Below are 13,082 nucleotides of genomic sequence, written 5' to 3'. Positions count from 1 at the left end.
ATACGGGTGATGTATGTCCGAATGGACGAAGGCATTTCCGCGAGAAGCCAAGTGATTTGTATGTGTTTGGGTCGATGACTCAATATATATTAAAATGTCCACGGTATGGCAAAGCCATATGACTAGAGGATCCGTGGGACATGAGAGGACTTGCGAGTAAAGTTTGATCGCAGATTAGAGGTCCATCCGAGTACTGGTCGAGTGCCATCCGTCCGACCAGGACATAGAGTGGTCAGCTGCAAAGATGCACGTCTTGACCATGTCTTAATGAAGTTCCAGAAGATATGAGAGTTACAAGATAACTCAAGTTACAATTCGGCAAGAGCTATCACTACATAAACGTTCAAGAAGCTCAAAGGACTACAAGTTCAGTCATATGATATGTCAACCGACTTCTTCACCATGTCTACACCAACAACACGTCCATGAAATTTATCTATCAGTTTGGGACGTGCCAATTAAAGGACCAGTTCAAAACTTGGCGCCCATGAAGCTAAACTATCAAATTATCCATGCGCCAACTTGAAGAACATACACGGGGGTACAAGTCAGGGGGAATTCATGTGTTGTACTCTTTTTCCTTATCCATGGTTTTGTCCCACTGGGTTTTCCTGGAAAGGTTTTAATGAGGCAACATTAAGCATGTTACAAGCCCTGAACCGGATGTGTCGATCAAGGGGGAGTGTTATAAACCAAGTGTTGATCGACCCATATCAGGCCCAAACCGTCCGGCCCATCAGCTATCCATCCGGCCCATTCACTAATGACTTAGGCGAATGAGAGTTTACATTTATCTATACTTGATGTTTATCATTTTCCATATGTATTTAGGATAAGTACTATTTCCTATTCCTATTAGGAATATGATTTCCTTTTCTCTTATGACGGTCTAAATAAGACGGTCTAATACTTGTATAAATATGGACCTATGGTCATGAGTAATAATAAGCTTACACAACATCTCTTTTATAACACATGCATATAAACAAACAAAAAATACAATAATATTTTCTAAACCTAATTTAATACATGTTATAAATTAGCATAGCAATCACTTAAAAAATATGTTATAAAATCAAATAATATATTAAATGATATGAATAGAAGACTATTTCTAAATGCATAAAATCAAAATATTATCATAATATGATTTGACTCAAATGAAAATATCAAACAACCTGTAAAACATGCCTTTTAGGCAGATAATTTAAGAACATCTCAAAGTTTTATAAAAAAAACTTATGACTCAAATGGGTTTAAAATCTGTATAGGAAGTGAATGTAGATATAATTGCACAATCTAGGAAGTGATGCAGCTCGCTTTCGTATCAACGTAATGGCAGGTTTTTATCATCTAATTATATTATACTTAGTGGCCACCAAAACCAACATAGAGGTTTTGTGAGAGATGGTTATGGCAGAGACTAAGCTTGTAGTGGCAAAAGGAATAAAGGTGGCCCAGCTAGAGATTGTCGTGTCTAAAAGTAAGATTAGACAATGGAAAAAGCTCTAACATGGTATCAGGAAAAACGTGTAGACAACAATAGGTGAACACACTCCTAACTTTCTAGGGAAGTTGGAGCTAAAGCCTTTGTTGCTCAGACTTCCGCAGTAATATTTTTCATAATTCTATTTTTTCATAATTCAGTGACTATATGAGAGTTGTTTCTGATTGAGTCAGAGCTTAGAGTCTGCAAGGAGTGTTTTCTTATGCAAGGAAGATTGGAATAATTCCTAAACTTTGCAATGAGTGTACGATAGGTGAAGACGACCAGCTATTTTCTTATGCAAGGAAGATAGGAATAATTCCATCTCCATCAGTAGCTTAACTCGCTTCACATTCAAGATATTGTGGTTACAGTTGTTTATCTAATGAATAAGCAAATAAAAACCAAGTAAAACATGAACATGTTCTTTCTATTAGGTACTAACCCATGAATATGTTTTTTTCTAATCTGATATAAGATATTTAGCATTATGTTTGTAGAATATATGTTTTATGAGATCAATGTTAAAAATTAGTTTCTAAAAATTAATCAGCACCGTTTTAGAAAAATTAATCAATTTCATATATAACTTACAAAAAAATAACATAAAAAGTAGTGAAAATTGTTATAATATAGTTAAAACTAATGTTACATGTAATTGAGAATAAATTAACCATTTTGTTAAAAAAAATACATTAAAATTGTTTTTAATGGTAAAATAAGTATATTTTTTAAGTATTGTGAACATAAAATGCAAGGTTAAATGAGGCAAGATTTTAAAATATATTTAACTACAATTACAAATCAAAACACGTTAGAAACATGAACAAATGCCAATCATAGATTTTTTTTTTTTTAAAAAAATACAACCAGAAAATCACATAAACCTCATCCAACCTATATAATATGTTATTCGCCACAACCTTTTAATATCAACATAACCATCAAAATAAATATAATAAATCTTAACATATATATAATCCCTCAACACTCAAACATTCTTAAAAACTATACATCTTTTAGACATTTCTCTTGCAAATACTAACATAAAACACATGGGATGAAATTATATAATAATATACTTATATATATTACACGTAAATTATATCCCGCCCGTAGGGCGAGCCGGCCCTAGTACTTTTATATAAATCTGACTGCACATAGATTTAAGGTTAGAAAACTTCGTATTTACATATACATTGGATACCAGATTTTCTTATTTTAGTCCATGTTTTTGAAACAAATTAGATATGGCCCAAATTTGTTAATTAATTAGATGTGTTATGTTTATATATAATCCATTTCATAGCCCATAAATGTTTTTGATAATAACAAATAAATTAAAATCTGCAATATTTTTAAGAAGTAATATCAGATATTAAAATTTTCTAACTAAATGATTTAAATATTTTATCTCAAAACTAAAAACAATTGGGCCACTTTATACGTTTAGAAATACAACCATTGTTTAACTTATTTACAAACATAAAATTTCTTCATACTGTACACTCTCTAAAATTTCTTATTCTATATAATCAAATCATATGACTTATGTTTAATTTATAGAAATAATCAACAATTCATATACCTGCACTTTTTATATAATTAAGTAACAAATAACAGATCCGCATAATTGAAACTTGATCATGTGATATTTTATATAATCAAAACAAAAACTTATAAATCCATTTGTAGATAAAACAACAAAAAATAGTACCCGCACTTTTTATATAATTAAGTAACAAATAACAAACCCGCATAATTGAAAATAGTACTGACGCTTTTTAAGCGCGGATCAAAAATCTAGTATTAGGTTAAAACTAATTCACAAAAATATTTACATTTTTTTTGGTTAAGCCAATGATGGGCATGGGCTTCTAAATCTAATGGGATTATAACCCGTTTTGAGATTCGGATTTATCGGGACCGGGTTTGGGTCAAAATTGGTTATTTCTATTTTTACAGCCATCGTCTCCAGTTTGGATTACACGAAGCAAATATATGTCCAATAGATAATTTGTTTTATAACAACAAGTCCAATAGATAATTTAAACTAAGTGTCTTCCTGCACCATGTGCAGTAAAAAAATTTAAAATATTTTTTAGCAGATAAATATAAATTATATTTAAAATAAAATTTTATTAATATTGTAATTTTTCTTTTTCATATAAATATTTTAATACAAATTTGATTTAATTAAACATAAAAATTATGTTTAAGAATATGCATGTATATATTTGAAATTACAATCTTAGATAGATTTTTCTATCTATTTATTTTAATTAAATATATTAAATAAATTTGTAAGAGTTGCATAATTACCAAAAATTAAAATTAAATAATATTTATAAAATTTGTAGATATATAAGAAAATAATGATTTTACGATTAAATTTTATAATTTTCTAAAAAAATTGTATACATTTTTGAGAATTTTAGTAGTAAAATTGTATAATTAAAAAATATATAATTAAATTATATTTCGAAATTTTTAATGCCATATTTGAATATATTTATTTTAATGTTGATTTATGAGTTATTTCCATATTCTAAAAAAAATTCCAAAAATATAAATTGACATCAAATGTAATATATGAGTTATTAACATATTATTTGTAAAAGTTGCATAATTACCAAAAATTAAAATTAAACAATATTTATAAAATTTGTAGATATATAAGAAAATAATGATTTTACGATTAAATTTTTATAATTTTCTAAAAAAAATTGTATACATTTTGAGAATTTTAGTAATAAAATTATTTAATTTAAAAATATATAATTAAATTATATTTCAAAATTTATAATGTCATATTTGAATATATTTATTTTAATGATGATTTATAAGTTATTTCCATATTCTAAAAATAATTCCAAAAATGTAATTGACGTTAAATGTAATATATGAGTTATTATCATATTTTAAAAAGTTTACCAAAAATATAAATTAACATTAAATGCAATTATCCATGTTATATTAAGCTATAAGACATGTCATCAATTTCAGTAGTCATGTCATATTTGTTTTGTGAAATTGATTGTAGAAAAGACAGGTGGCAAAATCACTTCGCAAATATAGTCTAAGGGATAGGTAAAACATGAAAATGTTATAAAACATTTTGAAATATAGCAAAAGAAAATTAAATAAAGACCATAATGTGATCACAATTAAATCCACCAATCATGGCAATAATTAAAACTTTGACTAATAAATATAAATATTTTTGAACAAGAAGTTTGACTGATATTTATTTTGATTTACTGTTGAACTTTGACTGATTTAATTGAAAGAAAGCGTTCATCACGGTCTCATGACTATAAATAGAGACTACTGCATCATAAATTTAACTCATTCATAAACATAAAGAAGAAGAAAAATAAGAAGAAAATATACAAATTTAGCAACAAAAAAAAAATAATACACAAGAAAAATGGGGAAAGTAATGAGCATGGTGTGGATAATGATGATACTAGCCGTAATTGTCATAGAAGGTGAAGCAAAATCGGAAATAGAATGCAGTAAGATCTGTCGTGACCATTGCAAGCGCTCTTCGCCAGCGTCAGAATGTGCAGCTTGTCGTACAGAATGTTACAAGTCTCCACCAGTTGCAATGAGAGGCAGGAACCGTCGCATAGTTCCCGAAGTACACATACAACAATAGATCTAACTACTATAACAAATAATTTTATAATAAAAATCTATTTATTTTTATACATATAAATTATCGGATGACTCAAACCCTATTAATAAATAAAAATAAAATATTAACTCATTGTTACAATGTAATTTCATATATATCCATGAGACTTAAGAATATTATCGCTATATTCATTTATGTAATTTTGAATCAAATATTTTTGTTTATTTTTATTTAGTTTTAATCACAATATATATTATGTCATACATAGTCTTACTAAATATAATTACATATCTAAGAAAATAACCGATCTAAATACAAATAAGAATTTAATCAAAATTAACTATATTTAGAATAAAATATTATACTTGAATTCGGAGAAATAAATGCAATCCAATATATCCCAATAATAAATAAATCGATTGTTGATCCAAAAATAACCAAACCGACTAGATATAACATATCCAAATCATATGTCTAATTAAAATAATATAATATTATTAATATAAATTATAAATTGATTTAAAACAAAAAGTAAATATCAATTAATTATAATATTTAACTCTATAAATATTTATACATGTGCATGAGCACCGGAGAATCACCTAGTATTATATATTTATAACATATTAAAATCATATTATTATAATAAAAAGTAAAATTTATTATAATTAATAATAATATTATACTTATTTAGATAAAAATTGTAATTTTAGTGAGATTTTTTTTATGAAGATGAATATTATATATATTTTTAAAATATATATATTCATTCGATTTCTATATCTATGTAGATATATATTAGTGGTTAAAAAACAATTTCTGCTTGCTCAAAAAAAATTCTGCGAAAAATAATAATTTTAAATTCTTATACTTATAATTATGATACTGGTTGGTTAGTGAATATATATTGTAAATTAAAATGTTTATATATATTTATAATCTAATAACATAAAGAAGAGACTCTCTCTTTCTGCAGTGAGCCACGTCACTAAATGGATTCGTCAGGAGTCGACACGTATCCAAAACCAAATACACTGCGTTTCATTAAAAAAACCAAACACTTTGTGTTTCATTACTTTGTCTTGCGTTGGTTTTTTAATCGGATCTGGCCTTACATTATTTCAATTTGCATTAGGGTTTTCGAATAGATTTTGTCTCCGTCACTCTATGAAACTTATATCCTGAATATGGCTAACGCAGCGATCTTCCTTTTCGATCTGAAGACCGGACGATGCTCCTCCACCATTCAAGTCCGGTTGCTCTGCTTCTTGGAGCCCATGAACGTCCGATGGGGTAGCGAACTCATGGGAGTCGATATGTTTCTGCCTGATTCCCAGGTTTGTTCTGAACCTTTACCTGAGTTCATAAGTACTTTGGTTTGTTCTACCAATAATTCATGTTTAGATCTTCAGAACTGATTAGTGATTGTTTTTAATATTTTCTTCAGAACCGTCCGTCGTGTTGAATCTTTATCACAAGATTTATTTATCATTTTTTGTTTAGTCGACCATGAGGCCGGCGACGGTGAATGTGAACCGGCTTGCAATTCACATGCCTAATCTGAAGGTGGGTTCGCTATATTCCCTAGCTGGTTTTGATGTGACCCGATGTAATCAGAATTACTGACTGTCGGACTCCTCTATGATGATTCGTTTCAGCGATTCAACATGTTTTGATGAGATAACCGAACCGGCTATTCCGATAGGTGTGGAATCTTTCCGGTTCGCAAGCTGCTCGGTCTTGCCAACACAAACACTCAGCTTCCAGGTACTGCTCTTCTTATCTGTAAATTTGTCTATTTTGTTTAGTTATCTAATAATTATCATTCCACAGACATTATCGGTGAGGTAACTGCTGCGAAGAGCACTGTCACCGACCCTCCACATGACAAGAACCGTTTGATGGCAACCATTAAAATGGATAAGTAGCTAATTCTTCCATATTGATCCATTTAGATTTTAATACTGGTTTTCTATTTAAAAAATATTACATTTTTTATCACTTTTCTTATGTACGTGTTATCAGTGATGTTTCGGTCACTTGAGTATGTTCGACTCACAGCCTGTCAAGCTCCACAATCAACTTGAATCAATGGGAGGTGATCCAAGGGTTCTGGTTGCAACCAGTATCAACCCCAAAATTGTGGGAGGTAATTACTTGAGCTTAACATCACATAGTCTCCTTTTAAGTATTCTCAGTACATTAAAAGCATTTTTATTTTTCAGGTCATCTGTTTCTGAATGCCACTTCAGGCACACGCATATATTTTGACAAGGAAACCATCGCAGGGGAGACTTCTACAGGCTGGTTGCCCAAGACACTGGGCTTGCGCCAGCAGCTCCATTGCTTAAGGGCTACGACAAGGTGGAATCCCTGAGCATAGCTGATCTCAATGAATTTGTCAATTCTGCTTCCTCTCAGGTGTAACAACCATATATTATTATTTGAGTATGGAATGAATTAAAGATAAAAGTTTGATGCTGCTGATTTACGAATTAGGAGATTGATTTCATCTGCACTGAGAAGGCCACTGGTATCAAGCTGGACAAAGGATGGTGCTATGTTTCTTGCTCCAACTGTACCAAGAAGCTCCAACGCACTGTCTCGCTTTCACATGTCTGGATTGTAATAATACTAATGCTGTTGGTGTTCTGAAGACTGATGTATGTTCAATTTGTTCACACCTCATTTACTTTCATTGGCATTTGTGTCCACACACATAGTCAACTTTGAGTTTTGATACGTGTTAACTGACTGCTAGGTATCGGGTGGAGATGTCCATTGCAGATGAAACTGCTGAAGGCCTCTTTGTTTGTTTTGATGGGGTTATGACAAAACTGCATAATATGAGACCCTATGAAGCTTGCCATCTTTTGGTATGTTCTTACTCTGCCTGTCATGCATCTTCGGCTTGAAATTTTACTCATGAGATTGCATTCAACGGTTGCTTCCTCATGCTGGTGATGGTGTGAACCCGTGGGACACTCAGGCACCTCCATTTGTTGCAGACATGGAGGGTAAAACCTACAAGTTCCAGGTCAAGGTCAGTGCATACAACTTCACTGAAAACCATCAAATTTTTACGATCTCCTGCATCCTTAGTGAAGGTGACCGTATGCCGCTCCCTCAGTTTTTTGTCAATGTAAGTTCCATGTACTAAATTACGGTCAGTTAGCTTCACGGTATATATTAATAGGTTATTTTGATCTGAATAGGGAGGTGATGATGACAATGGAGACGACAACAGTGGTGCCATCTCGGTTGGTGTTAAGGTGGAGACTGGTGGTAGCAGTCAGGTGCAAGGATCCTCGGGAATTAAGAAGAAGGCACGTACGGCATAGGTGGAGAGGATTGGATACTTGAAGTTGTGCAGTATTTTCCGCTTTCAGTAATGCTTACGCATGTGTTTTTTTATCCATGTTTTGTTGACCACTTAATCTTTGAATCTTGGTTATTTTATATTTGGTTACAGACAAGCTTTATTAAATCTATCACGTTTTCCAGTTGTTCTGTATTTAAGATTTTTATTTATATTTGGATCACTGAAATACTGCTTGAAATGGAGTATTATTCTATTAATATTACTTGAGTATTCATTTTTGATGTGTAAACTCTTCGCTACAATAAAATACAACAAAAAGACAAAGACCAACAGTTCAGACAATTAAATTCGATATGTGTACGTTTCATATCATTTTACTTAACATATAATGTATCATAACAAAAGATCATGACTGGGAATATTGGTCCCTCGGATACAGCTCTCTCCTCTTGACACCATGCATCCTTTCACGTTATGCCGCCGCCAATATCCGCTTCGTCTAAGGACAGAGTTTGAATCAGGTACTTTATATTTTCCTAGCACAGTCTTCACTCACAGCCAGTTGTATGTGGCGCTATCACGAGTAACAACACCGGAGGGGCTTAGGATATTAGACGATACTTCTGATTTTGACGGTGTGGATGCAGTAACCAATATTGTCTAGAAAGAGATCTTCAAGGCCTTCGAGCGCAAAGACTAGCATTAAGTAGGTTTAGATGGTGTGATAACTCAGGTTTGTTTTTATTTCTAAAACTGACTTTATCACTTTCATTGCAGGGAAAGCAGCCAATGTGTTCCTGAAGAATTCTTAGCTTCGACAAGGATATCGTAATCGAGTGTACTCCGCATCAAATTTTCAAAATACTCAGACTCCCTCTTTTCTATCGTTTTTCCTTCTAATACTCTGATGAAATCAATACTCAGTTTTTCAAAGGTTTGTAAAGCTTGATGGCTTCATTTTGGAGTCTGTGACCCACATATATTATGTTTCAATGGTCCAATATATCCAGAACATCTTAATTTACTACCATATGCTTACTAAAAAAACTCATAAACAAATAGAATCCCCCAAGAATAAACACTACTAACGTGCATCTAAGCACTTATAAAAAGAATAATTTACCAACGTGCATCTAAGCACTCACTTATATAATAATATACAAGTCCGACCTCAAGTGAAGCATTCATTCACACGGTATTAGATAACAATTACTCAAATTCTGTTGTTGGTCTAATTGAAATACAAAATAACTAAAGCCTTAACTGGTGGCCTTAAATTTGGTAAAATATATTTACTATAAATAAATGGCCCTATAGGCCAAGATTATCTTACTCAATATTATTTCCATATCAACAAACGAAGGTATCAAGATTAACTGGATTATTAGCAATCACACCAACAACATCAACTACGCCTCAAACCGTATACTCAAAAATAATATTGTTCCCATATTCGAATACTATAATTACGGCTAAAATTCAAGCTGTCAATTATTAGCAAGAATATTGAAATCTTCAATTAACCGCAGTAAAAACATATATCTCCGTTTGAATAATTAAACATAGCACCACAGACACAAAACAATATAAAAGTATTCACAGTCAAGCATACGAAGTAACTACGTCTTTACAATATCTCAAAAGAGAAAAAAAAACATGGAGTCCACAAATCATGCTTCTGTCATATTAGCTGAAGAAGCCAGAGAGACCACTCAAGCATTCCAAGCTTTAGCTGTGACCCATTCAACCGATGCCTCATCCGGTACCGAATAACCAACGGCAATCCAAACACTCGACCCCAACTTAACATAAAGAAAATTTACACAAAATTATATATTTTACAAAAACCGGTCCTTCAAGCATTCCAAAGCTTCTTAGTTTCCACTTATTATCGGAATTCATTCATGAAATCTATTGTTGTTAATCAAATTTGTAATAAAGTGGCCGTTCTCAAATGTCCCAGATAAAAAGATGGTCATATCAGTAAGAAGAAGAAAAAGTCAAATAACAAATGTTTTACAAATTACATATGTAGCTTCGTTTAAATGTAATGAAAGTCAATTTATCATCATTATAAGTCCAAATCTTTTATCAACCATGGTCGAGAAACAAGTATAAGTGACTTGATGGCAGTAACAACAAGCTTGACTTGCAAGTAATTGAATTTTGTTTTGTTGCACCGAACCCAGCCTTGCAAAAGAAAATAAAAAGGACGAATATGATGGATTTAGTGAAAATTTGTATAAATACATAACTCCATTACAGGTTAACTAAAAATAAAATAAGGAGTGAGTCTTACATAACCTTTTCATTTTTTAGTCACAAAACTTGAGCTTTGGAAAATTAATATTGAAAATGATTAAACCACAACCAAAGATTAATACATCAGAAAATTGTAAAAAAAAAAACTAACAAGATATAACAAATATAATTACAAAATTACTGAAATACATAATAATCCATAATGCATAATTACAAGGGTACACATCTATAACTATATATAACATATTTCAATCCCCAAGCAATTCACATAGCTTCAAAAAACCTGCATACCGAAAGAAGAGCACCCTCACCAGCGGAGGAAGATGAACCTTGCACTATATGCATTGAGCAGATTGTAAAAGGCGGGTTTATAAATTTATTGCAATGCAACCATATCTATCATTATCAACGCATAATTGATTGGATCCGAATGAACGTAAGATGCCATACATGTCGAGATACAATATTTTAGTAGAAATATTTTCTCATTTTTAAGAACAATAAGTTAGTACTTAATTTATCCATTTTAAATAATACATTTGTCGCCTTTGTTAATTTTTCTTTTTGTTTCTTATTTATCCATTTTTTTTTATTAATAAAAGAAATAGTGTGATCAATTATATAATATATAAGCAAATATAACCAAAAAAATATCACACAAAAAAAACAAACAAATGCCAAAAAATCACCATTGTTAATATTATAAGTATCTAACATTCTACTAAACAAATACAATAACTTTAACAAAGATTTCTCCAAAAAAAAAAAAACATCATTACCCATTATTTTATATACCCTCACAAAATTATGATATAATAGTATTAGAAATCAATATTTCATTTTATTTTGACCAAATCCGATTAATTTATTTATTTTATAGTGTATAAAATTGACACATACATATTCTAAAACTTGATCCATCAATTCCCGCCCGTAGGGCGGGCCTATTCTAGTTCCATATATATAATTATAGAAGCTAATAATGATCGGTCTACATTGTTGGTGTATACACCTTATGGGTTGAATCATTCAGAGACCATACAAGATATGGCTTGTAGGTTGGCGAACCCACGAGTTAAGGTTTAGGCAGAGTTTGGTTCAGTTATTTTTTTTTTGTCGAGTATAGAGCTTTTATATGAAAAATCTTTAGTCATCTATACGCGAAATAGATGTGTGTTAGTTTACTTTGGATCTCTACTGATGTATTTTATTTCTATATTTATTTTGACATTTCTCATTGTTTAGAATTATTATTTATTTTTGATATTTCTCATTGTTTAGAATTATTTGCCTAGAAGGCTTAATAATGCAATTGACCAAAAAAAAAGAAACAAGTACTCTATATATGTCCATATAGATAATCTGAAGAGGTGGTTGTTAAAAAAAAAGAAGATAATTTAAACAGGTAAAACATGAAAATGTTATAAATCATTTTGAAATATAGCAAAAGAAAAATAAATAAAGACCATAATTTGATAGCAATTAAATCCACCAATCATGACAACAATTAAAACTTTGACTAATAGATATTAATATTTTTGAACAAGAAGTTTGACTGATATTTATTTTGGTTTACTGTTGAACTTTGACTGATATTTAATTGAAAGACATCGTGACTATAAAAAGAGACTTCTGCATCATAAACTTAAGTCATTCATAAACATAAAGAAAACTAAAAATAAAAAGAGTATACACAAATTTAGCAACAGAAAAAAAAGAATACACAAGAAAAAATGGGAAAGTAATGAGCACGGTGTGCATAATGATGATACTAGCCTTAATGCAGTAAGATCTGTCGTGGCCATTGCAAGCGCTCATCGCCAGCGTCAGAATGTGCAGCTTGTCGTACAAAATGTTACAAGTCTCCACCAGTTGCAATGAGGGGCAGGAACCGTCGCATAGTTTCGGAAGTACACATAGAACAATAGATCTTACTTGTTTTTATTTAAATACTAGGTGTTTTTCTGCATCATGTGCAGTAAATTTTTTTTTAAATCTAACTTATATTTAAAAATAAATTTTATTAAATATTATAGATTTTACTATTTTTTACTAATATTTAATATAGATTTGATATATATTAAATCAATTTGTATCAAACTAATAAAAATGATATAAAATTGTATAATTATCAAAAATTTAACCTAAACAATATTTATAAAATTTGTAGATATATAAGAAATTAATGATCTTATGATTAGATATTTAAATTTTTTAAAAGTTGTAGAAATTTTTTAAAGCTTTATTAATACAAATTGTATAATTATACAAAATAATAATATTTCGAAATTTGAAATATTGTATTTGAATGTATTTATCTTATAAATGATGTATGAGCTATTACCATATTTAAAAAAAAATTACCAAAAAAA

At 30.3% G+C, this 13,082-nt stretch overlaps 1 protein-coding gene across 2 annotated transcripts; it reads left to right on the top strand.

The window, feature by feature from the left end:
- The first annotated feature begins 7,178 nt into the window (after positions 1-7,178).
- LOC106325118 lies at positions 7,179-8,629 on the top strand. 2 transcript variants are annotated; one of them, XR_001266808.1, is made up of 6 exons: positions 7,179-7,275; positions 7,352-7,490; positions 7,626-7,789; positions 7,888-8,002; positions 8,116-8,268; positions 8,342-8,629. XR_001266808.1 is itself a non-coding variant. In XM_013763145.1 (6 exons), coding segments are annotated over exons 3-6 (396 nt in total). In that variant the 5' UTR covers positions 7,179-7,275; positions 7,352-7,547; positions 7,626-7,787; the 3' UTR covers positions 8,468-8,629. The 2 variants fall into 2 exon arrangements, 1 of the variants encoding a protein (XP_013618599.1); XM_013763145.1 differs by having other exon boundaries at positions 7,352-7,547.
- The last annotated feature ends 4,453 nt before the right edge of the window (positions 8,630-13,082 follow it).

The sequence above is a fragment of the Brassica oleracea genome, chromosome C2, assembly GCF_000695525.1.
Source record: "Brassica oleracea var. oleracea cultivar TO1000 chromosome C2, BOL, whole genome shotgun sequence".
In the NCBI taxonomy this organism is placed as follows: Eukaryota; Viridiplantae; Streptophyta; class Magnoliopsida; order Brassicales; family Brassicaceae; genus Brassica; species Brassica oleracea.
This window is presented reverse-complemented; position numbering and strand designations above follow the sequence as displayed.

Excerpts from the sequence above, each read along its gene's own strand:
- LOC106325118 (XM_013763145.1), top strand. Across the intron at positions 8,003-8,115 it reads ATGAAGCTTGCCATCTTTTG|GCACCTCCATTTGTTGCAGA; the intron begins GTATGTTCTTAC and ends TGGGACACTCAG. Across the intron at positions 8,269-8,341 it reads TCCCTCAGTTTTTTGTCAAT|GGAGGTGATGATGACAATGG; the intron begins GTAAGTTCCATG and ends TGATCTGAATAG.